Source organism: Camelus dromedarius, chromosome 5 (assembly GCF_036321535.1).
Source record: "Camelus dromedarius isolate mCamDro1 chromosome 5, mCamDro1.pat, whole genome shotgun sequence".
Classification (NCBI taxonomy): Eukaryota; Metazoa; Chordata; class Mammalia; order Artiodactyla; family Camelidae; genus Camelus; species Camelus dromedarius.
Genome location: NC_087440.1, coordinates 93,213,685 through 93,237,428, shown reverse-complemented (window position 1 = coordinate 93,237,428; position 23,744 = coordinate 93,213,685). Strand labels below are relative to the sequence as shown.

Sequence of the window (23,744 nt, the reverse complement as noted above, 5' to 3'; positions counted from 1 at the left end):
TCTGGTCCCGGGACCTGGCCCTATTCTGGGCGGGGTCCTGGGGGGAGGTGTTTTGACAGTTGCTGAGGCTCTAAAGAGACCTGCCCAGCCTAGTCCACCAGCTGTGGGGATGTTGTCCGCCCCTGAGAGCTCCTCGTCTGCCTGGTCCCCCATCAGGCAGCAGCCACCTGGGCCCTGGACGGAGCAGGGATGGGATGTGGGCTTCTGGAACTGAGGGTCTGCTGCAGGTTTGAGTCTGCCCTTGGCATTCGTGGATTGCCCAGAGTCGGTCTGGGCAGCCCCTCGGTCAGGCTAGCAGAGACCTGAGTCCACTTCCCCACAAGGCCACCTGCAGGGCGGGGCTGTTGCAGACACTGGGGCTGTCTCAGGCTGGCTGCACCTGGCACCCCCAGACATCCCCACCCCGGGGGGCTTCCAGGAGAGGCAGAACTGGCCCCAGGAGGGCTACTGGGACAGGAGCTGTGCGCCCATGCAGTGGGCTGGGGAGGCCCTCCAGGGCTGGACAGGGAGGGCGGGCTGCCGCCAGGCTCCTGAGTGGCCCCCCGGACCTCTTTGACGCTGCCTTGCGTCCCCCACCCCACTGCTGTTTGACAGCAGGTGTCCTGCTTCCACTCTGCTTCCGGCTAAGCGGAAAGTAAATATCCTTAAACCTAAATGCATCTCTTTCTCAAAGTGCAAATAAAAACAGAAACACCTGAACCTCTAACTGATCGTCGTGGGGCCTGTCTCGCTTCTCTGTGGCCATCTTTTCTGCATCTTCAGATTGCCTTGTTTTCATTGTTTGAGATTTAAAACTTGAAACACTGCCTTCTGTGTTTGTTTCTGGAGTTGCAGAAACTTCTAGGAACTCGGTTTGGCCTCCTGGTACCCTCCCATCCGCACGCTTCCTGGTGGGCTCCGTCCTGGCTGCTTCCTGGCGTGATCTCGTGGGTGTGAGGATGTTGACAAATTTCAGAATTCTTGGGGTTGTGGTGTACGCCTCGAACAATATTTTTCCAGAAGCAACAAGGGTCATGGCCTCGTGGACCCTCCAGAGCTGAGCACGTCTTTGCAGTGAATGCACCCTTAGCTGAGGGCAGGGGGCTGACAAGAGGGGGCTGCCGCATCCCTCACTGCAGGGCACTGAGGAGGCCAGCCGCCCTCCAGGGGGCTTTCCCGACCGGCCCAGGGCTGAAGGGGGCTGAGCCTGAGGCCTGCGCCTGCCCCCGTGGGCTCACACACATGACCTGACCTCTCGGAGCCTTGGTTTCCCCATCTGGATTATGGGGCAGAAACCTGCCCGTACTCTTCGGGGGGTGGGGTGAGATGAGGCGGGGTCTGGGGTGGGTGGGCTGGTATGTATAGGGGGTGGTAATGATGGTCCCCGAGGGCCAGGGGAGCCCCCACCGTGGTCCCTCTTGGCCTCTGCTCCTAAAAGTGGGGGTGCTGGGACTCAGTCTTTGCTGGGCTCCCCGCTCTGGCCTCCCCGAATTGTGAAGTCAGAAGGGACCCTGGAGACCGCAGCCCTGGCCCCTGAGGCCCAGAGGCGATGGTTTGCCCAGCGTCCCCACCTCTACCCACAGTAAATCAGTCCCCATGTCCCCCCTTTGGGTACAAATCTCCAGACTGAAAGAGGTGGCAACGTGTTTTAATAGAAAATCAGTGTCTCCCCACTTAAGTCGTGGGGACAGACGCTTAGAGAACAACCCAAGGCAGGGGCAGCCCGGCACTGGCCGCCATGGGGACACTCGTCTGAAGGGTCCCCGGAGGTCCCTCCTGGTGTCTGACCCCGGGCCTCCCAGCTTTGCTCAGGCCCCCACTCCATGCCTTGCTGCGCAGGCGATGACACGGTGTCTACACAGTCCCGGGACTCATGGGCCCTGCAGCTGGTGCTGCGCCGGCCGGGATCTGGGCACAGATGGCGTCTCGGCCCTTCTACGTCCCCTCCCAGCTCCACACATCCGGGCAGGACGCGGGGTAGGAGCTGGGCAGGACACGTCCCCTCGGGTGTGAGGGGACCCCAGGTTCTTGGGTCTAGTGCAGGCTTCAGACAAGATTGGGGTGCTGGGACCCAGCCTGTGTGTGGCTCCCCCACCCCAGCAACCAGACTGGCCTCTCCCAATGCAGTTTTGGGGTCTGGGCCACCAGCGTCTAAGCAAAAAAAGCTGGTTTTACCTCTCCTAGGGGTCCCCCAGATACAGGGAGAGGGTCCCCGTCCTTAAGGGACTGCACATGGCCACACCCAGGCCAGGCCCAAGGGCACCAGGATTTCCTGTTGGGGGGAGGGAGGGGCCCAAGGGGTCTCCGGAGTGCACAGGTCCCCAAGTTTTAGTGGTAGAATTCTTTTTCCCAGAAAACCTCCCAGTGAACCCCAACATGTGGAAATAGGAGGGGGCTGACTGGAGTCGGGGGCCGCCTGCTACAGTCCCGAGGCTGTGCACCCCACAACTGATCTCCAGCCGGGGCCCCCCTTTTCCTAGTGGGCCTGCCTGCAGCAGCCCCTCAATCTCTAGGAGTCAGGACCCCTGCCTGGAAGCCCCGACCCGCCCTGGGGGCTCTCCCCTGCAGCCCGGCCCCCCTCCCGGGGCCGTCAGAGCCGTAGGAGGCAGCGCCAGCACTCCAGGGCCGCGAGCCGCAGGCGCAGGAGCAGGACGAGGAGCCGGGCCCGGAGGCCCTCCAGGGCCAGCGAGATGGTCTTGGCCCGGCCCAGGTACAGGCCCAGCACCAGCAGCAGCAGGACGCACACGGTCAGCCGCAGGAGCAGGGCGCCGCCGCGGGGCCGGGGCCGGGGCCGGGGCCAGGGCTGGGGCCGACCAGGCCCTGGGGGCCAAGGGGGGCTGGGGTGAGCCCGACCCACAGGCCTGACCTCCCCAGCTCTGGGGGGGACCCCACGGGCGCCCTCCTCCCTGAAGGGCCGGCGGGGAGGCTGTAGGGAGAGCAAGGCTGACCCCGAGGATGGCGCCTTGGTGCTGCCCACTGGGCAGGGCCCCTGGGATGACTTCCCAGGTCCCCACGGCCATGGGCCTCCCTGTCCCCGCCCGGGCCGGTGGCCTCCTTGCAGCAAGGGCCTCCCGCTGGTCCTGCCCCTGTGCCCTCCCTCAGGGAAGGAATTGGGGGGCAGATGGCACACCAAGGGGTTCTGTTGTCCACCCACGTCCATCAGGGGCCCCTGACGAGCGGCTCTGCTGGGGGTGTGGCTTTGAGGGCGGCGTGGGGCCGGGGCTGCACTGGGCATGCATGTGGGGGAGGGCCTGGGGGACGCGGGGCAAGGGCTTGTGACTTACCCTGGTTGTCGGCGGTGGGCTCCCTGCCTGCGATGTCTGGGGAGGAGAGAGACAGTGGGGTCGGGCAGGGAGGCTCCCCTCCCAGAGGGCACGCTGCTCAGCCAGCCAAGCCCCCAAGGCCTCTGCTCTCATCCCACCCTCCCTAAAGACCCCAAGATGGCCGTGTCAGATACAGCTGCCCTGCTTTACAGATGGAGACCTAAGCTCCTGCAGGTTCTGACCTGGTCAGGCTGTCCCCACCCCTTGGCTGGACAGTCTGCCAGGCGCCACCCAGGGTTCTGCCAGTCTCACTGCTTCAGATGCCAGCTGCCAGAATGTGGGGTCCCAAGACTCTGGGCGCTGCTCTCAGAGCCTTCTGGGGGCCCGGTGGGAGTGGGGGTGTGGTACCCCTGCAGCAGCCTGGAAGGAGGAGACTGTGGGGGTCCTGGGGTGGGGGAAGCAGGGGCTGGCACTCGCAGAGGGGTCCATCCTGCACAGCTCACTGGGGGACGCCAGACCAGTCCCTGTCTGGTCCCTGACTCCTCATCTGAGTCTCTGCTTCTGGGGCCGTTGGGGGTGGGTGCTGAGCTGTGCGAGGTCTGGACCTGAGGCCGGAGGAGCAGGGGAGGAGCTGGGGTGAGGACCTCCGCGGGAGGCCTGGACAGGACGGTTGCAGTGGCTTTCAGGGGAGACGCTAACACGTGTCAGGGGCAGTGTTTTATCTACAACTCAGCAGGACTCAGGAAGCACCCTCTATGGGGGCCTATGGCAAGCAGAGTCTAAGATGCCCCCAGGTCCTCGCCTCTGTGTGGTCCCCTCTGCTGTGTGGGGGGGCCTGTGGCTTTCTTCTACCCCACAGAACACGGAGACGGGAAGGGGCTCTGCAGCTGGGATGGAAATTCCCACGGTGGACTGAGTCAGTCAAAGGGAGGCTACCTTGCGTGGGCCTGGCCTAACCAGGTGAGGGCTGCATAGAAAGCATCTGGAGGTCAGAGAGAGACTGTGCCGCTGGTCTTGAAGGGGCAGCTGTGAGGATATGAATTCTGTAGCTAGCCCCATGAACTCGGGATAGGGCCTTGGGCCTCAGAGAGGCCCAGCCCTGGCTGACACCTTGATAGCTGCCTTGTGAGACCCTGAGCGGAGGACCGGCTTTGCCCAGACCCCTGACCCGTGGGACCGCTGAGATAGTCAGTGTGGGCTGTCTGAAGCTGCTAAGTTTGTGGGGATGTGTTATGAGGCACAGCGAGGGCTGTGTTATATTTTTCCTGCCAGCTGCTGCTTCGTGGACTGTCATTCTGTGTCCACACTGACCCCACAGGTCCGGGCTTATTGGGTTACACCTGAGAAGACAGGGCAGGTGGCTGTGACCCCCGCAGACAGCCCTCTGCTAGGTCCTGGGACCTGGTATGCCCCCGCCCCGCTGGCCCCAGGTCCACCCGCCCCTCCTCTTACAGTGGACGGCCACCTCCAGGGGCTCCCGGAAGTGCACGCGCCTCGTGGTTCTCTGTGGCTCGGCCCCACGACGGCTGCACTCCCTCCGGCTTCGTCTCAGGATTGAGGAGGGGCCCTTCCTGTCACCCTCCTGGGGATGCAGGAAACAGAGGGAGGCAGGCAGAAGTGAGTTCCTTCCCCTCGGCCCTCCGGAGGCTGGGGACAGGCCCAGCTCATGGCTGTCCCGTCCCCTCGGTGGGGACATCTGTGTTTGCAATCTGCCCTGGTTGGCAGCAAGCTCAGAGGCTAGAACAGGACTCAGGCCTGAAGTCAGGGTCCCACCTGCTCTTTGGGGGACCCCCCGTCCTCCCTTACAGTCCCTCTCCTGCTGTCCCCACTGGCCCCCTCGTCCAGGACCCCGTCCTGACCTAGCTGCATTCCCGATACCTCGCCGTCCTCCCCTCTCCACACCCCCACCCCAACACCCGCCTCCCTGTGCTGCCAGGGCGACTTCGCCCGAGAAGCACCAGACACGCTGAGCCCTCCATGGCTCCCACTGCCTGTCTCTGCCCTCCTTTCCCAGACGCTGGGACTTCCCGGTCTGGCCCATCCTCCCGGCCCCTTGCGTGCTGTACCCCCGCCCTCAGCCTTGTCAGCTGCTGTGCACCCTTGGTCATGCTGTGCCCCACCCTGGGGGCCTCCGACCCTCTCTGCCAGACGTCCCTAATCCCCCAACCTGGCGACTTCCCTCTCGAGATTCCTGGGGCTGAGGACAGCCCGAGGAAGCGGCAGGGACCACACGTCCCTCTTCTGCGTCACCCTCTCCACCTGCAGCGGAGCCTCAGCTCCCAGGGCTGAGTGCCCTCGGCTCTGGCCCTGAGACCAGCACCCCGGGTCCCTGCGCACCCTCCCCGCCCTGGGCATTGGTGAGCCTGGAGCCGTCTCTTCATCCTTTCTGGTCTGATGTTGCGTCTCTGGCTGGGAGTCGGGGCTCAAGGCGTGCGCTGCAGTCTTCATTTACTGGAACATGGTCCTAAAACAAGCAAAGACGTTATTTATTGCACAAGCCACCCTCGGAGGAATAACAAAAGGAGGAGAGACTCTTCCCGGGAAGCCGGCTGGCTTCCTGTCTCCCATCAGCCTCACCCACAAGCAGACACCGCCTTCCTTTCCTTTGAGGTGCTCCCGGCACAGAGGAGCACTGCTTGCTCAAAACTGCGACCCCCAGCAGCTTCTCCCGCTGCCGGTCTTCCTAATTATCAGTTTTAATGGTTGCATAATATTCCATAGGGCTGATTTCATAATTTACAGCCACCCTCCATTATTGGGTGTGTTCAGGAGGTTTGCATTTCATTATTGTCACTTGCCATTTTTTGAGGCTGTAGATATGGCTGCAGTAAACATCGCTGCTCCCTCCCTTAAGGGGGACGCTGGAGGGCGTGGATGATGGAGTCCTGGGCTGGGCTGTGTCAGGGCCACGTGGGGGCTAGGACAGGCTCGTCCAGAGGGTCACAGCCACCCACTGTGTGGGGCTGCAGCTGGGGGCCTGCCCCTCACCCTCAGTCCTGCGCAGACTCTCTCTGTCTCTCCCTCCCTCTCTCCCCGAATTTCAGATTGCTCGCGTACTAGGTGTAAGGTGGTACCCTCTCTGCCTGCTCCCCCACCTGTGAGACTTTGACCGCAGTCCTTCCCATCTCTCCTCACTAATTTCAGCCCCTCTGGTGTGGATTCTCTTGCACAGTTTTTGAAGGGTCCTTCACTTCTGAGACCTCCCCAGTCCTGCTCAAGGCACAGGCACCCTAGAGCATCTGTGCAGGTGGTCAGGTGTCGAGCCTCAGTCCTGCGGGGGCCCACCCGGCCCCTTGTGCCTGTGGGGGAACTGAGGCCAGAGAGGGCTGGGCCTTCCCCAGCTGTTGGGGCGGGAGGCAGGGATGGGGTTGCCAGGTCTCCTCTGCGCACCCCCCGCCGATCATGCGAGGGAGGGGTGGCACGGAGCCACCTGCCCCTCCAATCCTCAGCCCTAGGCTCTGCCAGGGTCCCCGGTCTGGGGTCCTTGGTGGACATTCCCGCCCCCACCATCCATCCCCCAAGGACCCTGCGCCCGCGGATGGAGATCAGGGCTGAGTGAGGGGCACTGTCCGACACACTCCTCCAGGGCCCCCCAGCAGGGCTGCCGGGTGGGAGAGGGCTGCAGGAGGGCCCGGGTTAGGGGAGGACTCTGTCCACCTGGGAGATAACGGGCTGGTGGCTCAATTATTTCAAAATGGAGCAATTTCCTGCTGTCTCAGCATCAGGCTTTTTACTGCAAGTAGCGTCACAGGGGAGCCGCGTACAAGTTGGTGCCCACGCGGGGGCCGCAGGGCTGGAGCCTCAGCCGTGGGGGAGGGGACGCCACTGCCCTCCGACTGTTGAGCCCCTGCTGTGCCCAGGGCCCTCCTCCCAGGCCAGGGGTGGTGGGACGTGCGAGGGTGTGCGCACCTGTGTGAGCTCCTGTGTGTGAGTGCACGCGTGGGATGTCCGTAGCGGTGCCCGCGTGTGTGCGAGTGTAACGGCACACGCGTGTTGGCGTGAGTGGGTGTTGTGCGCACACGTGCGCGGGTCTGTGTGTGAGTGCCCGCGCACATCTGCGAATGCTGTCATCGCTCAGGGAGAGGGTGCGGCCATGCCCAGAGTGTGTCGCGTGCGGACGGGGAGCTCTCCCTACGGGGCGCTCCCTGCGCCCGCGCCTCTAGGGCGCCCTGGGCTCGCTCTGGCCCTGGCCTCCGCCTCGCCACTTTCTGTTCCCGGGAGGCCCTCTGTCTCCGCGCCGCCACCCCCGCCTCGTCTAGGCAGCCTTGCTTAGGCTCAGACTTCCACTGCGCGCCATTTCTGCCGAGAGGAAGCGGGGACTTTGCCGACCCCCAGGCCTGGCCCAAGGTCCTGGGCTCTGTAACCTCAGGCAGTGGGAGCGATCGGCCTGGGCCCAGTTTCCCCACCAGTAACGCAGGGGGAGGGTGCGGCTCTGGTCCCTCAGGACTTAAGGGCTGCTCTTGGTACCAGCTCCCGCCCGCTCCCCCTAAGGGCCCCCTCCACCCCGGGCCGGACGGCTGAGGACAGGGCCTGTATGGGAGCCAGGAGGCCCTGGGGCCTCTGGCAGGGACAGCGTGTAACACGAGTGCCCTTGCTCTGAGGCCAGCTCGTGACAGATGGGCGATAAAGGGTGGAAAATAGCTCCGGGCCTGAGGCCTGCAGAGTGTCACCTCCGCTCTGCAACACCCTCCACTGCCGAGGGCACAGCCCCTGATGGTGGGGCTTCTCAGATCACTGCCTCTGACCTGTTAGAGGGGGACACTTTGCTTCCCCGGGGGTGGGGAGACCGCGGCCCTTGGGCTGGGGCACAAGGGCGCTCAGCCTCGTCTCTGGGTGTGCACCTGCCTGGCTGGGCAGGTGGTCAGAGGCAGACAAAAGGGCCGGGACCTGCCCAGGCCTCCCCCAGAGCTCCTGCCCAGACCAGGTGGGCCCTGGGGGATGCCCAGCTGGGGGCCTTAAGCTCCAGCCTGCTTTCCAGGAGCAGGGGTCTGACCAGGGCCACACGCCCACAAGGCCCTGGACAGTCGGTGGGTTTGGTTGAGTGCTCCCCTCACTCACTTCCCACCTTGCCTTGGAGCCTTTGGAAAACAGTGCCAGCATCCCTGGGGTCTTTTCAGCCCAGCCCTCCTAGCCCACCAGGCTCCCCGTGGCCTCCAAGGGTGAAGGCTGGGCGGGCTCTCGCCTGGCTCAGTGCCTCAGGCTGACCTCCTGTCCTGCCATCCACCAGCCCCACTGCTGGTGACATCGCCCCGTGGGCTCCCACCTCCCCACGGCCAGCCTGTCCACACCTTGGGCCCTGCCCACCCCATGTGCCCCGTCTGCTCCGTGACCCTGCCCACTCCACGTGGCCCCCCAACCCATGCCCACCCCTGCCTGCTGCCTGCTGGCGGGGCTTGGTCCCATCCAGGGCTCTCTGAGACCCCCCTGCCGTGCCCGGCCTGCTCCAGGGGCCCCGCCTCGGCTCTGACGCCATGGCTGACGCCGGGCTCAGCACCCACACCTGCTCTGTGACCCTCGAACCCTCCCTGTGCTCATCCACCAGAGGGACCTCGGACTCAGGGGACCAACGAGCTTGCCAAGTCCCGCAGCCCTCGGGCCGCCCTGCGCCTGGGCCAGGGCGCTTCCGCGGTCCCGTCACTGGCGACACTGCCTCCGGGGCGTTTGGCTGACGACGGTGGGAGAACCTCGCCCGGACCTCCCTCAGGAGGCTGGAGCTCATGGGGACCTTCCCCCCAACTCACACACCGTGTACAGGTGTACACACCGTGCACACTCACACACATCACACACACACCATGTACACGTGTACACACACCACACACATCACATATAAACACACACGCACTGATACACACACACCACACACATGCACACTGACACACGTGTATCTCCACGCTCACGCACACCACACACGCAGCACGTACAAGCACACACATTCGCACGCGCACACTGCCACACGCCAGCGCGCTGCCCGGCCCACCTGGGCTCCTGCAGGTGCCGCATCTCCGGGTGAGCTCGCCCCCCTGACAGGCCTGCTGTCCGCAGGCAGAGCCTCCAGCAGAGTGGGAACCGGAGCTGCGGCCGCTCTCAAGCCAGCAGAGGAGTTTCCATTACAGCCATGGGACAGTGGCCTCCGTGGCCCTCTGAACCGCCCTGCCCCGTAGAGTCTGTCACTGTGGGGTTGGTGGCCTGCTGGTGTTTGACCTCCTGCCCAGAGCAGCCTGGCTGAATTAAGGGGCCTGAGGCCACAAGCCACAGGCCATGCCACCTCTTCTCAGCTGGGAAAGGAGACGGGGGGCCATGGACACCCCACGGTGGCCTCCCCTCGGGAGGTGGGGAGCAGAGCGAGGGCCAGCTGCTGCTCCCAGCCCAGTGCTCACAGCCAGAGCAGACCGGCGGCTCCCCAGACAACACCACTTCTGAATTCAGCCAGAGGAAGACTCCGGGGTGACCCTGCTGGGCTGACCTCCCGCTCGCTGGGCTTGCCTGGTGCCTCCTGGCCCAGAGCAGGGAGCCTAGGAGCAGAGGAGTCAGAGAGCGGGGCCTGGCCTGATGGCCCCTGAGGCCTTTTCCACACTGAGATGCAAGGCCCACCCGTCTCTGGGGTGCGTCTAGGATGGGGGGCAGCAGCAGGCCCGGGTGATGCCTGCGTGCCTGCCGGGTGCAGGGGGCAGCTGACCTCGCCCTCGAGAGGCCCCAGGAGGATGGGGAACAGCTGGACCCTGCCCAGACCCTGGCCACATTCACCCCGAGTTCCAGCCCCTGGGTTCTGACAACCACTCAAAGTGCTGTAAAGATAGAGACCTAACTCCCAGGGGGCCCTGCACACAGTAGGCGCCGAATAAGTGACGGGTCCTGAGCTGGAGGGGTGCCCCCACGTGAACGGTGGGCAAGCCAGCTGGGTCCTGAGCTGGAGGGGTGCCCCCACGTGAACGGTGGGCAAGCCAGCTGGGTCCTGAGCTGGAGGGGTGCCCCCACGTGAACGGTGGGCAAGCCAGCTCGCAAGAGAGCCACATCTCAGGGGATTCCCAGATGCTGTGGCCAGGGCTCCAGTGACCCGAACAGCACATCTGTTCCCTCAGGGCCTGGCCCTCAGCAGGGCCCCTGGGGATGGCTTGCGGTGTCAGTGCCCTGCCCTGCCATCCTGGCCGCACCCCCTGCAAAACCCCAGAACCCTGGCTCCTGTGCCTTCCAAAGGCTGGCTCATCTCTGGGCGAACGGTGGATGACAGGCCAGTGAGGCTCTGGGGTCAGGCCTGGCCGCTGGGGAGTGGCTCAGAGTGCCCGGGGCCTAGAAGTCCCTCGGTACACCCAGCACCCCTGCTGAACAGACGAAGCATGAGGTGCTGAGGGGGCCAGTCTCTGACATCACCGACTGCCTGGTTTGCCTGGCACCGTATCCAGAACACCAATGAAAACTCATGGCCCAGGTGAAGGGGGCGGATGGCCCCCAGCCCCTGTCCAGGGCCGCACGGCATGCTTCGCCTGGCCTCTGTCCACTGCCCGCCCCCCCCCCCCCCCACCGCCCACGGCAGGGTCCCGCCTACATCCGTCGTTGGAAATCTCTCCACTCCAGTAGGCTCATTCCCAAATGGGGAGTGAGCCTCACCTGTTCCCCTGAGCTGGCTCTCACCTGGCTCCCGCCCGGGTCTGAGGGTCAGTGCCAGCCAGGCTGTGTGGCGTCCCCCAGTGGGCACCGTCCAGCACGATCCTGGCCCGGTCTCCACCTCCACCTGGCCCAGCAGCTCCTCTCCTGCCCCTGGAGAGGTGGGCCCCCTCTGCTCAGCTCGGGAGTCGCAGCTTGCCGGCCTGCGGGGCTGATCCGTGGCCGCCTGTGTCCCCGCCCCAGGCCCCTCTGCAGGGCTGCCGAGCTCGGCCAGCTGGCAAAGGCGGAGCTATAATTACCTCTCCCCTTTGGCAGAAATAGCAGTGACCCCGAGGACAGGCCGCCGGCCCCGGAGTGGGAGAGGAGGCGGCCGTTTCCCAGGCCCTGAGAACACAGGCCAGGCCTGCAGACGAGAAGAAGGGTCAGGGACCTCCTGCCTGCCCTCCAGGCCCGCATGCGTCCTCTCAGGCCGGCTCCAGAGTTGTGCGGCTCTTGGAAAACACAAGGGCTGGAATCAGAGACAGAGGCAGAGGCAGAGGGTGGGGCAATGAGGGGACCAGGTCCGAGGGAGACCAGTGCCTGTGGCCGCAGGCCTGGGGCTTGGGCCGCACCCTGGGGGGTGTGTGTGGTGTCAACCAACCCCGGGCCACCCGGCGGTGTGGAAAGACCCACACTCTCTGCTGGGTGTGGAGGAGATAAAGCTGCAGGGTCCCCCCACCCCCGAGTGCCTCGCGAGGCTGGAAGGGGTCATGTGACAGAGGGTGACTTCCTCTCAGGGTCCCAGGGTGGTCCCCTGAGGGCTGCGCATGGCCGCAGTGGTCTGAACCCCACCGGGTGCGTGTTGTCCGTGCGGAAGATGGCGAGAAGCTCTGGGGCTGCCACTACCTCCCCTTGCCCCCGACGTGTCCGCGCTCGGGCTGGCAGCAAACTCCTGGTGGCTGGCCAGATGGCGGCTGCTTTAGGCCCCACGGCTGTGCTCAGCTCTGCCTCACAGGGCGAAAGCGGCTGTGGACTAGCCAGAAACCAAGGGAAGCCCTGTGCACCTCTATTTACAGAAGCTGTGGGGTGGGCAGGCAGCCAAGGGACGGAGTCTCAGAGCCTCTTCTGCAGGAGGACTGGGCGGGGGTCCTGGAGTCAGACCAGCCCCCTTCCCCTAGATCCCTGGCCCCGTGGCCACCTCTGTCCGGCTCCCGTCCACAGGGGCTGGTGCCTGTCCCGCCGGCAGGAGCCGGCTGCGCTGCCCAGGCCTGGGCTGCAGGGTGGCCCCTAATGTCCCCTCTTGTGCACCGGAGTGGAGGGAACAGCTTGGCCCGGGCCTTGGTCCCTGGGAGCGCCTGGTCCCTGCTGTGCCTGCAGCTGTTCGCTCCAGCTAATCCATCAGCTCTAAAGCCCAGCTGCGTCACATCGGCCGGGGCAGGCGCTGTGGTCCCAGCCCTCCGTACTTTCTGGGCTCATCTGAGCAAATTCGTGCTGTGCATGCCTGCCTGGTCTCTGCAGGGTGAGATAAGGCCGGCCTGGAGGGTTCTGTGCGGGTCCTGGTCTGTCCCTGTGCCCCGGGGGGCGGGCAGGCTCCCGGGCAGGGCTGCGAGGCGCTTGGTCTTGGGTCTGTTGCTGTCCAGCCAGGAGACCCTGGGCAACAACCTGTGACTCACTCCTTCTGGCTGGAAATGATGAGAGGCTCCCCTCCGCATCCCTCCACACTCCCCCTTCCCTTCTGAGGTCTGTAGTGCACACCGGCCCCGGGCCAGGCCTGGGGGCCCCGCGCCCTCGCACAGCTGTCCTGCGGCGGGAGGTGGAAGCCATCTCCGCAGTGGTGAGGTCCTGGGGCCTGTGAAACCCCAGACAGGAAAGGACGGGGAGAGGGCTCACTAGCCGGGGTTCCCGGAGCAGCGGAGCAGTAGAACGTTTGCGTGCAGAATCACCGCAGGAGCCGGCTCACGCGCCTGTGGAGGCCGAGAGGTCCCGCCGGCTGCCGGCAGCAGGCTGGGGACCGGGGTGCCAGCGCTGCTTCCAGCCTGCATCCCAGGGCAGGAGGGGACCGCTGTCTGAGTGGGAGGGCCATTCGGCAGGGAGAGTGGATTCTCCATCACTCCTTTTTGCCCTAATTCCGGGATTGAATGAGGCCCCCCCGCGTGGGGGAGGGGAGGCATCCGCTTTACTCAGTCCATCTGTCCAGACGTTCACCTCACCCAGACACACCCAGAATAATGTCCCACCAGACACCCGGGTACCTGCGGCCCAGCCCAGCCGACACACAGACTGGCCGTCACAGGGCTGGTCTCCACGCTGAGGTCGGGGAGGGTGACGTGGCGAATCCAGCAACCTCGAGCGCCTCACGGCGACCTCCACCCTCCACGCTGTCTTCGCCCCAGCCCACCCCCGCCCCTGCCCCTGGCCCTGCCTGCCAGGGCACCATCCTGGGACTGAGGTCTTGCCGGAATCCAGAAAGCCGTGCAGGGGACAGGCAGGAACGGGGGTGGGAGAGCCCACGGGGCTGGATGGGGCCCCTCCCGCACCTGCCACTGAACTTCAGCTTATGCTGCTGGGACAGGGCTTGTGTGGAGACACCCACGAGAGGGGCCCAGACTGCATCCCTGCCCGCCGGGGCCGCCCCAAAGCCCTGGGCCCCTCCTGGGTGGGAGAGGTGGGTGCAGAGAGGCGAGGTAAGGGGCTATTGCCACAATGCGGGGGGGACAGGGAGTCAGGAGGGGTGGGTGATGGGACGGGAGCCTCCTGCAGCCACTGTCACAAATGACTACAAACTCGGTGACTTCACACAGCCCAGATTTACCCTTGGCAGCCGGAGGTCCGAGTGAGAGATGGGCTAAGGCCCGGGTGTGAGCAGAGCCTCCCCCCGGAGGCTCCAGGGACAGTCCTTCTCCGGGCTTCTCCGGCCTCTAGACCCTCCACGCTCCTGGGCCGTGACCCCTTCCTCCGCCTTCGCAGACAGGACTGTCTGTCTGGTCCAGCTGCCTCACGTCACATCTCTCGGACCTCCTCTTCTCCGCCCTCTTTCACCAGTAAGGGCCCTGGAACTGCTCCGCCCCCTCCCCATCCAGGATTGCCTCCCTGTATTAAAGTCTGACTGGCAGCTTTAATTCCCCCTGCAGCCTGATTCCCCTTGGCTGGATGACCTCACAGTCACAGACTCAGGGCATTAGTGGTGGGCACCTGAGGGAGCATCGCTCTGCCCCCCAGCAGACGGCGGGGGTGCAGGCTCGGGGGATGCCACGACGACTGAGAGGTGAGAGCCAGTTAATCTGAGATGCGGGAAGGACTTCCAAGGGCTGGGGGCTGGATGTACGTGGCTGGTTCAAGACGGCTCCGAGGTGGGGCAAGATAAGAATTCAAGGTCACCCTCCTGGTAGCTTGGAAAGGGTCCCCCAGAGCAGGTCCACATCAGATTTCTGGAACCTGTGAATGCGGGCTTATTCAGGGAAGGGTCTTGGCAGGTGTGATTAGGGGCGGGATCCTGGAGGAGAGATGGATTGTCCCGGGGCCATCATGTGTGTCCTCGTAAGAGGGAGATCTGATACAGAGGAGGACGTGGTGATGTGAGCCGGACAGAGAGATCGGAGGGCTGCAGCCACAAGCCACAGAACCCCGGCAGCCACCAGCAGCAGAGAGCGGCGGAGGGTCCCTCCCCTTGAGCCCTGGGAGGCAGCGCCATCCTGCCAACACCTTGATTTAGGACCTCTTAGAACTGTGAGAGAGTAAGCTTCTGTTGTTCAAGTCATTGGGCTTGTGACATTTTGCTATGGCAGTGACAGCAAAAGGACCGGCCACCTTGGACATAACACAGAAAGCCATGGGGCAGGGAGAGGGACTCTGGGGCGCCCAGTGACAGAGGAACAGGGGGGCTCTGAGCACGAGCCTGGGCCCTCCAGTATGAGGACACCTGGCTGGTGTGGCAGGGAGAAGCTGAGCAGGGAAGTGGAGTGGGGGGCCTGTGGGGTCCTAGGGCCCAGGGTAGGGGAGGGTGGGAAGAAGGGTAGGGGCACTGTCAGGGCCATCGCCAGGTCAGGAGGGATGGGGCATGGAAAGTCACCGGTGGGCTTGGCTGGGAGATCACAGGTGGGCTTGGCCAGAGCCCCTTGGTGGGCTGGCGAGAGTGAAGCCTGAGGATGGGGATGCAGGAGAGAAGGAGGGAAGGCCAGGGTAGGAAGTGAAGTTCTGGCTTCGTGGGGAGGGACTGATGCTCGACCTGGGTCCATCCAGAAGAGGAGCCTGGGCTGGGGTCCATAGGTGCAGGCCCTTCGTTGGGGGCAGGCGGGGTGGAGAAGAATTTCTACCAGGCAGGAACAGCCGACAGTGAGGTAGTGAGTCGTCCATCATGGTAGGCAAGCAAAGGATGATTCCTGCCTTCGGGGCCTCTCAAGGGCTCCATGCAACTCCAGGATAATGTAGGTGGTGGGGGAGGGCAGTGGGTTAAAAGCATGAATGTTGCGTGTGCTGGGGTCCGGCCCCGTGGGCACTGGGGAGAGACACTTCTCTTCCGGTGTGGACACAGCCCTGGACATGCCCCATTGATGCCCTTAACCACGGAGCGTGGACTCTCTGGCCATCAGGGCCATGTCTGCTCGCTCTGCAGCCCAGCCAGGGCCCCAGGTCAGAGGACGGGGTAGCCGGCAGTGTCCCCCCAGAGCCTGGCGGGGCTGCTCCAGTCAGTGCCGTTGGGCCCAGTCGTCCTCGACAGCCAAGGTGACGGGAACCTCTGGGCCCCATTGTACACTAACAAAAACGGCCCCTTTCCCTTCTCCTAAATTATGCATGGCCTCCAAGAGGCCGTAAATGTCTCCAGCTCTGTGCAGGAGCCATAATTACGATGACACATTTTATTTATAAAGCCGAGCCTCCCAGGAGCCTGCTGCCTGGGGGGCCGTACATAAGCCCTAACCCAGACGGGCCGCCCAAAGCTGCCTGTCACAGCTGTTTTTCCAGCCAGGTCTCGGGGCTGAAGGGGGGGGTGGCTCGGCCCGCTCGCCGACCTGCTGAGGGGTCCGTTTGGGTTTTACGAGGGCAGCCAGGGGACCAGGCGTGGGCTCCCAGGGCAGAGCTGTCCGTGGAGGCCAGTGCCCCGTTTTGTGGGACTGCTCCCATTCTTGGTTGGGATCCTGAGAACGCACCATGGGGACCGGCCCTGAGGCTGAGAGTTTGTGTCCATCCTATACACTTGCACCTACATACACACACACACACACACACACACACACACACACACGGGCACGTGCTCTGTCCACAAAGTACGGTGTGTCCACTGAGCATGCTCACTGGCCAGGACGTGACTCAGCGCCCTGTAGACCCCTGAGGGATGGAGCCCGGGGGAGGCCCCAGTGTTGGCCCAACCAGGACACGGGCTTAGTGGGGAGGTGCCCACACGAGGCCCCGAGGTGGCAGCGCACAGAGTCGGGGTGGAACCGGGGCCACTGGGGCTGTCCTTGCGTCCTGTGCCCCACGGCTGTCCAGACCTACACAGGGAACATTAGAAAGAGCTTGGCACTGAAGCCAGAGGGTGGGGTGTCCTCCAGTTCCCCACCTTCAGTCCTTGCCCCTCCCAGAGCTGCTGACCCCTCACCTGGAGGAATCCTCATCTGGGGGGGCTGTCGCAGGCTCCAGAGGGATCTGAGCCCCACACGCTGCTGCAAACAGCAGGGTAAGGCTGGCAGGGTGGGCACGTGGTGCTGGTCCCCATCGGTGCTGGCCCAGCCGTGGGACCCGGCGGCCCGCAGGTCTGTGTGGCCGGGGTGTGCTTGCCACTGTGTGCTGCCACCCCTGGACTCTGTCTCAAGCCTTCTGGGCCAGGGTGGGGAACGCAGGTGCTTCTGACCCTCCGCTACATGCGGGGAGCAGCCGCCTTGGGCGGGCTGGCCTGGAAGGGCAGGAAGAACCATTCTGTAAGACCCTAGGAAAACTGTGCTCTGGGAAGGAGGAATAGCCACCTCTCCTGAGAGCTGTCGATTGAAGGGTCCAGGCTGGCACTGACATCAGGGAACCCCTCAGGGATGGAGCCGGGGGGAAGGCACCAGCGTTGGCCCAGCTGGGACACAGGCTTCTGGGGAAAGTGCCCACACGTGCCCCTGAGGTGGCAGCTGCCAAGATTCGGGAGAGGGCTTGCAGACACCCAGGGACGAGGAGAATCCGCCTCACGCTCGCCTCATGGTGGGTCCAGGGGTCTACTGGCTGCCAGCGCACGGGTTCCCAGACCTGCGGGGTTAGAGGCATTGTGGTAAGTAAAACCGACCCAACCAACCGAAGAAACAAGTGGGAGCTTCTGAAGTCGCCCACCAGCCTGAGAAAGACATTCAGAGCCATCCACCTAAGTTCAGGGGGTGCAGGGTTGGTTGTCCCTACCTTGTCCCCACTCAGTTCACCCGCTTGACTCCTGCAAAAACCAAAGAGATGATGGTAGGAGGCGGTGAGTGACCCCAAACCCAATCAAGGCTCTGCCCAGTGGAAGCCGCTCCGCCCGAGGCGGCCCCTCTGCGGCCGTCCTCTGCAGGGCCGTGCTGCTGGCTTGGGTAACCGGTCCTCAACCGCCATCCAGGAGCCAGAGCCAGGCTCGTGGGCTTTCGCCGGAGGAGGACAGGAGTGCGGCTCGCGGCCTTGCTTCCTGGCTGTGCCGACTTCTTGCTCTCTTGTTACCGGGACACCCCGGCTGTGCTGCAAGTTACGCGGATTCGCCACATTCAGTGCCTCGTGCTGACCAGACCTGCTAACAAGAAGCTGCGGGCGCTCGAAGTCCCAGAGGAGGGAAAGTGAGTGCACACAACACGCACGCGCTGGGGGCCCGTGCGCGTCGGAGCAGGGGCGGGCTCAGGGTCCACGGGGCACAGATACGCGGTGGCCTCTGGGCCTCTTCGTTTAAGACTTGGCTCTGGCTCCCCGGCCCCGTGGCCTCCTCCCCGCTCCTCAGACGTCATCCTGCCCTCCTCTGCTGTGGGGGGAGGGGGTCAGGGAGCCGGCCTGGGCCCACGGCCGCTGTCACTTGGCTGGCTGGGGTGGGAGCCGGGGCGGGGCCCTTCTGAGTCCTGAGCGCTGCTTCCCGGGCCCTGCAGCGCTCCTGCTCTGTATCTGGGGGCGCAGGCGGCTCGCCTGGGCCCAGGGGCACGCCCACGCCACGGCAGCTGGGGGAGCTGATGGAGCTAGTGAAGTGCTAGGCTTCACAGCACTTGGGCGGTGCGATGGTCCACAACGTCACAGTGAAGGGGACCCAAGTGCTCCGGCCGCGCAGGTTGGCTGTAAAGACTGGGAGCCCCACGCACGCTGAGGACAAGGCAGACTGGCAAGGCTGGGGGCTGGGATGGAGTTTCTTGCGCCCCGTCTGACAAAATAGTGGAGTCACTACGGTGAAGTACCTTTACAGAGCATCAGAGCGAGAGGCGAACTGATGCAGGGGTAAGGCTCCTCCCCCTTGGGGCTTGCTTAGAGCACATGTGCCGCCTTGTCCATGCAATGCTGTTTAAGGAGCCGCTCTACTTGCAGGGCCTTGTGTTCCTGGGCTGGCTCTGGTCCCCACGCAGGGCTGGCTGGCACTGGGGACAGTGGGAGTGGGGGCGCCCCCCGGACCAGCAGGCGCCTTCCTGCTGGAGGTGTGGGAGGGGCTGAGGGCGGGGGGGCGCGCAGAAGGCCTTGGCAGGGTCGCGCGGACTCCCCTTAGCATGAGCCTGTCTGATCTCCCACTCAGCATCTCTGCGCCCAGCGCTGACCCTGTGTCGGCCATACGCAGCCCGGCAATTTGGTTGGGAATCTCAGGAAAACAGGATTTTGATTCTGGAGGTCTGGCCAGTCTCAGAGCCTGCATTTCCAGGACTTTTGTGGTGACGCTGGTGCTGCCGGACCAGAGAGTGGACTGGAACTCCCTGGCCAAGACAGTTGGGCTGCCGGGTAGGGCCCGGGTGGCCGCAGCGCCCCCTCCCCCAGACCCACTGGCCACCACAGCCCCTGGCCCTGGGGTACAGGGTCGTTGGGTCCTGTCCATACCTGGGCGCGGTGAAGCTTGGTGAGTGAGCTCTGACTCCTGCCGACCCCCTTCTTTGGCAGATGAGGAGTCACACAACCCAGTTTGGTAAAGGGCCCTGGGACACAGTGCAGCCGGGCCTCCCACCCACAGGACCAAGTGCCTGTGAGGGGCGGGGCTCTGAGCGGGGGCCACGGGCGCTGCAGGGCCCCTCTCCCCGGCTGCTCCAGGGCAGAGGCACTGTGGTGCTTCTGGGTGTCTCTCCGGGTGAAGACCCGCGCTTGGCCGGCCGAGTTACGGTCTGATGTCTGCAGCCGAGGGAGACTGGCTGTGCGGCCCCATCAAGGGCTTGTGCACTTGCACTTCGGCGGCGTCCTGGGAGCGTGCAAGGGGCCAGGAGCCGGTGTGGTGGGTTTCTCCGACTGTGTCTGCTGGCCTGCTTGCCTCTGCTGGCAGGATGTTGCCTGGCCTCCTATCCTGCGGTCCCGAGGGCGCTTTTAAAGGTGGGAGAACACGGGAAACAGAGCCCTGGGAAGTGGAGTGAGCCCTGTGCGGCTCTGGGGCGCTGGCCTCCCCGCTTCCCTCCTCAGGTCCCGGAAGCCCCTCCCTGCAGCCTGCGGTGGCCCCAGTCCCCTGGCTGACCTCACCTTGTCCCAGTTCAGGCCTCCCCTCCAGCCGCTGCACAGGGAGGCCTGGGTGGGACCCCTGGGTGGGGGCCCCACGCCCCTGCGGACCCTTCCTGGAGCTTGCTTCCCGGTATGTCTCGCCTGGCAGGGGCTCCAGGGGGCAAAACCCCTCTGCCGGTTGTCGTACCCCTGGGCCCCCAGCCCTGGCTCCGAGGAGGGTCCTAGGGACGGCTGTGGACAGATTTCCTTCTGCCCAGGTCAGAGGAACCCTCAGAGGGAGAGAATGCGGTACCCTCTCTGCAGGGAACCCCCGGTCCGCCCGAGGGGCCAACCCCACAACTTCATGGTCTTGCACCCCTGCTTTCACACCCTGCCTACAACTCAGTGATGCCACAGCCCCTCTGGGGCATGTTCATGACTTGGGGGCAAGAAAGCCCTTCGTGATGTCCCCAGCAGGCCCGGGTAGGGAGGCCAGGCCCACGGCCATAAATAGGCTGGGGCCTCTGCAGAGGCCGAGGTGATATACTGCCTGACACTCCAGGGACCCCAGTGAGGTCGTCCTTCTGTGCACGTGGGGCAAGGCCTGGACGCCTTCACTCTGGCGTCTCATCGACCTAATCCAATTGCCCTCTGGGGACACAGGGGTTGCCTGGAGAAACATCCTGTGTTAAGTGATGCCTGTCCCCTCCTCCTGCGGCATTTCACACTTGCCTCTGGTGAGGCTGGACCTGCAGCCCCCACAGCCCTCTCCCCGGCTCTGTGGGGACAGGGCTGCCCACAGCCTCAGGGTTTTCTCGTTACCCGCCCAGCTCCGTGGGCCTGCAGGACTGTGAGGGCCAGGCTGACCCTGGCGGGGGAGGCGGATGCTCTGGGAAGACGGTCCTGTTGAGGGCGGTGCTGGAGGAGGCTGGGGTGCCGTGGGGAGGGGACCTCAGCCTCACGGGGATGCTGCCCCCTCGATCCGCTGCCCCCGGGTGGGCAGCTGTCCACCTTGGCCCCCAGTGCGGCACCCTTCAGGACTGCCAGGCCAGGTGGACGGGGCAGAACCGGGCAGGAGCCTGGCCCACGCCCCACCGTGACTGTCACACGGATCCCTATGGGGGTGTGTGGCCCCAGCCCAGGCCCGGGCAGGGAGGGAAGGCTGCAAAGTCTGTGCTGTGAGTCAGTCATTGGAGCCCAGTGTGGGCGGGGTGTGTGCCTGGGGGCCCCTCTTGCCTGGGCCTCCCCTCTCTCACCTGGAGCACAGGAAGGAGAGAGAGGGGCTCCTGCCAGCTGTGGTGCCTCCCAGGGGCACCTGCTGAGCCTTTGTGCTTGTCCCTGTCCTCAGGGCCGGCTCCCGCCCTCCTGGGAATCTGGGGAGGGACGTCCATGTGGGCACTGGGCAGAGCCTGCAGCCTGGGTGGGGAGGGGACAGAAAGGAGGGCTCCCCCCTCAGAGACAGACATGGTCTATGCCTCCCAGTCCTCCGGCTGGGAGGGGCACATTGGACCGGGTCCCCCGCTCCCTAGGGACAAACCCTTCTGTCTCTCCCCAGCTGACCAGCACCACCTGGGGACAGGCTTCTGCTGACTGTGGGGTAAGAGGTGGCTCGTCGGCACCTGCCTGGGGGAGCCCACAGCCGGTGGGGAGCTGGACCCCCTCGGCTGTGACTAAGCCCGAGACTGTTCCTGGCCCAGCACTCGTGGTTTCCACTGTGGGGACCTGGGGCTCCGAGGATGAGTGAATGCTCAGGTCTCACTCAGGCAAGGTGTCGAGCTGGACTCCATCCCAGAGAGCCTGACTGCCCTAGGCTCCAGACAAAGAAACCGAGGCCCAAGACGGGATGAGCTGCAGATTCCCAGGGGGTGCTGGGCCCAGGCCTCCAGCTCTACACGCTCCTCGTGGCCCTGGTCCAAGGGGTGATGGCCATGTCCTGGGTGTACCACGGCCGCATGGGCGCACCTGCTGGAGGACTGGTCAGCCAGCTGCTTGGAGCCTCCGACCCCTGCCCTGCTCATGGGTCTGCTGGCCGGGCAGGGCCCCTGCGGTCTCCAGTCTGGCAGGGGAAGCAGAAGGGGATGATGGTGGGGGCCGTTCGGGCCGGGGGGCTGGAGGCCGCCATTCACATTGATGACATGGCCCCCACCTCTCGGGCGCCCGCCCTTCCTGCCCCGGAGACGTGTGTGGAAAACACTGGGTGTTAACAAATAACTTCCGAGTCACAAAACACGATCTTTATCACCTTGGTGCGCAACAAAAGCAGTGAGGCTGAGGGGCGGCCTCCGGGCGTGAAACGGCTGGTAACAGCCTGCCCGGCCCTGCGCAAGGTGCCTCGGCTTAAGACCTGTGCTGATTAGAATTTTTTATGAGTTTTTAACACACGAGTAATAACAGCTCTTTAGAGGAGGATTCTAAAGACCCTCAGGACGGGAATTTGCTTAGCCGGCGGCCCTCTCCCCGGGCCAGCTCTAAGTCCTGCCTCTATGTTCTTTTTATTGTCTTTCCTTCAGGGGACCAAGCTCTTTCTGATGAACAAAACTCCTTTTCAAGACCCAGGGTGTCCCTCCCCAGCCAGGACCGAGGGCTGGAGATGCCTGGACACCAGGCTCTGCTTGGGGAGTCCGGCCAGGTAAAGCCCACGCCAGCGGGCCAGCAGGTGAGGCAGAAGAGGTGCGGGCTGGCTGTTGGCCATGGGCATGGGTGGGCAGGCCACCAGGTGGCGTTGGAGGACCGGCCAGGAGGCCGGGTGCATCCTAGCTGGGCGTGGGGGGCGCGATGTCGGGGTCGGCAGATCCAGCCCCATGCCCGAGGGCCGTTCCACACCAGCCTAAGGCCCAGCCAACTAGATGTCCACTGGGAGCCATTGAGGGCAGCGTATTTCCCAAAGGCAGGACCCTCCAGGGGTGCAGTTTCAGGCAAGGTGAGGATAGCCCACACTCACAGGCCCCAATGGTATGCCTGGGGTCTTGAGATGCCCCGGCCATCACAGCCTGGCTGGGGCCACACCCCACTGCTTGGCTGGCCCTGCCCTGTGGACCCCAGGGGCCCCCTGCTCATGTCTGAACGGCCTAACTCCGCTGTATCTGGAGGGAACGGGGTGCACGCAGGGGCCTAACAGCAGGCCCCACGGGCAAGTGGAGGGGGCTCCCAGGCTGCAGGGGCCTGGATCTCAGCACCATGCCCCTCTCTCTTCCCCGTGCAAGCTGCAAAACTCTGTCCTAGGAGCGGGTCTCAGCCCCTACTCGTGGTCATGCACTGGGCATCACCTAGGGTGCTGGGTCGTGGGGTCACAGAACATCCTGGGAGCGTCCGCAGAGGGTGGGAAAGCTGGGTTCTCCTGAGACTCTGTCTCCCCTGCTGGGGTCGGGGTCCTCCTGACCAGGAAGAACAAGAAGGTGGCTGAGTGTTCCCTAGGACTGCTCTGAGAATTGGCTCTGGGGCTGGGGGGCAGGAGGCCCCTGCCCCCTTCCCCTGCCTCCTCCCTCCAGGCTGCTGTGGTCAGTGTCCAGGGAGCTCAGAGGGACCCATGGTCCGGACATGGGCTGCAAAGTCTTAGAAAGGGTTGCTCAGATGACCAGGCCGCTGGACTGGGCTCTGCCGCCCAGCAGGCAGGGGAAGAGTGGTGGGGACCAGCCACACTGACAGTGGGGGGAGGCCCACCAGCTGCTTAACCACGAGAGAGTCAGACCATCTCCCCAGGCCCGTGCCAGGACTTTTGCCTCAGTCTTACACTGAGCCCTGGTTCCACCAGGCCCAGACCCCCGCCCACACAGAGTGCAGACTGACCCAGGCAGGGCTCTGGGGTCTGTGCTGAGTGGCTGGGTGGACACCAGAGTGGCGGGGCAGGCGCGGAGGGCCACCGCTCCTCCTGCAACGGGGGTGGGGGGGTCTTGGAGGACGTTCTAAGGGGTGTTTGATGCCCTCCTGCTCCTCCGAGCCACGTGTGCAGGGCTGGTGCCCTGCGACTTGCTGGGATGAGGGCATGCCCCTTTGGGAGGCTCTAGACACGGCTTCTTGCTGGCCTTCCCTTTGCTCAGGGCCTGATCCTGCCTTCAGTGCTTCCCTCCCTCAGGGGAAGACTTCCCACTGTTAACAAGCAGATTCAGAAGGGGGAAACGTCCACCCCGTCGGTCCAGACCCCGTCCGAGGGGCTCTGGGCTGGCAGGCTGCAATCAGGTGGCGTCTGGACTGTGGGGTGGGTTTTAATGGGTCGGGACTCCGTCAGGGGAAGAGCCCAGGAGGGGAGGGCTCTTCCTGCCCCGGGAGCCCTGGCCCCTGGCTGACCGGCCAGCCACGCTCCAAGCAGCCCACCTTCCTCCATAAACTCTCCCGGGT

General features: G+C 64.5%; 1 protein-coding gene across 3 annotated transcripts; it reads right to left on the bottom strand.

The window, feature by feature from the left end:
* Positions 1–1,620: 1,620 nt before the first annotated feature.
* Positions 1,621–11,092, bottom strand: C5H14orf180 (chromosome 5 C14orf180 homolog). Of its 3 annotated transcripts, none has more exons than XM_064486318.1 (5): positions 10,851–11,092; positions 5,580–5,706; positions 4,695–4,824; positions 3,264–3,299; positions 1,621–2,799 (listed from the first exon to the last, which is right to left on the bottom strand). In XM_064486318.1, the coding sequence occupies exons 2-5, from the start codon at positions 5,688–5,690 to the stop codon at positions 2,570–2,572; spliced, it is 507 nt and encodes a 168-aa protein (XP_064342388.1). In that variant the 5' UTR covers positions 5,691–5,706; positions 10,851–11,092; the 3' UTR covers positions 1,621–2,569. The 3 variants fall into 3 exon arrangements, with proteins under 3 accessions (XP_064342388.1, XP_010998117.3, XP_064342389.1); XM_010999815.3 differs by having other exon boundaries at positions 10,875–11,092; XM_064486319.1 differs by lacking the exon at positions 10,851–11,092 and adding an exon at positions 9,223–9,284.
* Positions 11,093–23,744: the final 12,652 nt, after the last annotated feature.

What these genes read in the sequence shown, in the direction of transcription:
- C5H14orf180 (XM_064486318.1), bottom strand. Translation starts at nt 5,690, where the DNA reads ATGAAGACTGCAGCGCACGCCTTGAGCCCCGACTCCCAGCCAGAGACG. An exon ending in CAATGCCCAGGGCGGGGAGG is followed by an intron (nt 4,825 to 5,579) that starts GTGCGCAGGGAC and finishes CTGCATCCCCAG; the next exon opens with GAGGGTGACAGGAAGGGCCC. An exon ending in GCCCACCGCCGACAACCAGG is followed by an intron (nt 2,800 to 3,263) that starts GTAAGTCACAAG and finishes CTTGGCCCCCAG; the next exon opens with GGCCTGGTCGGCCCCAGCCC.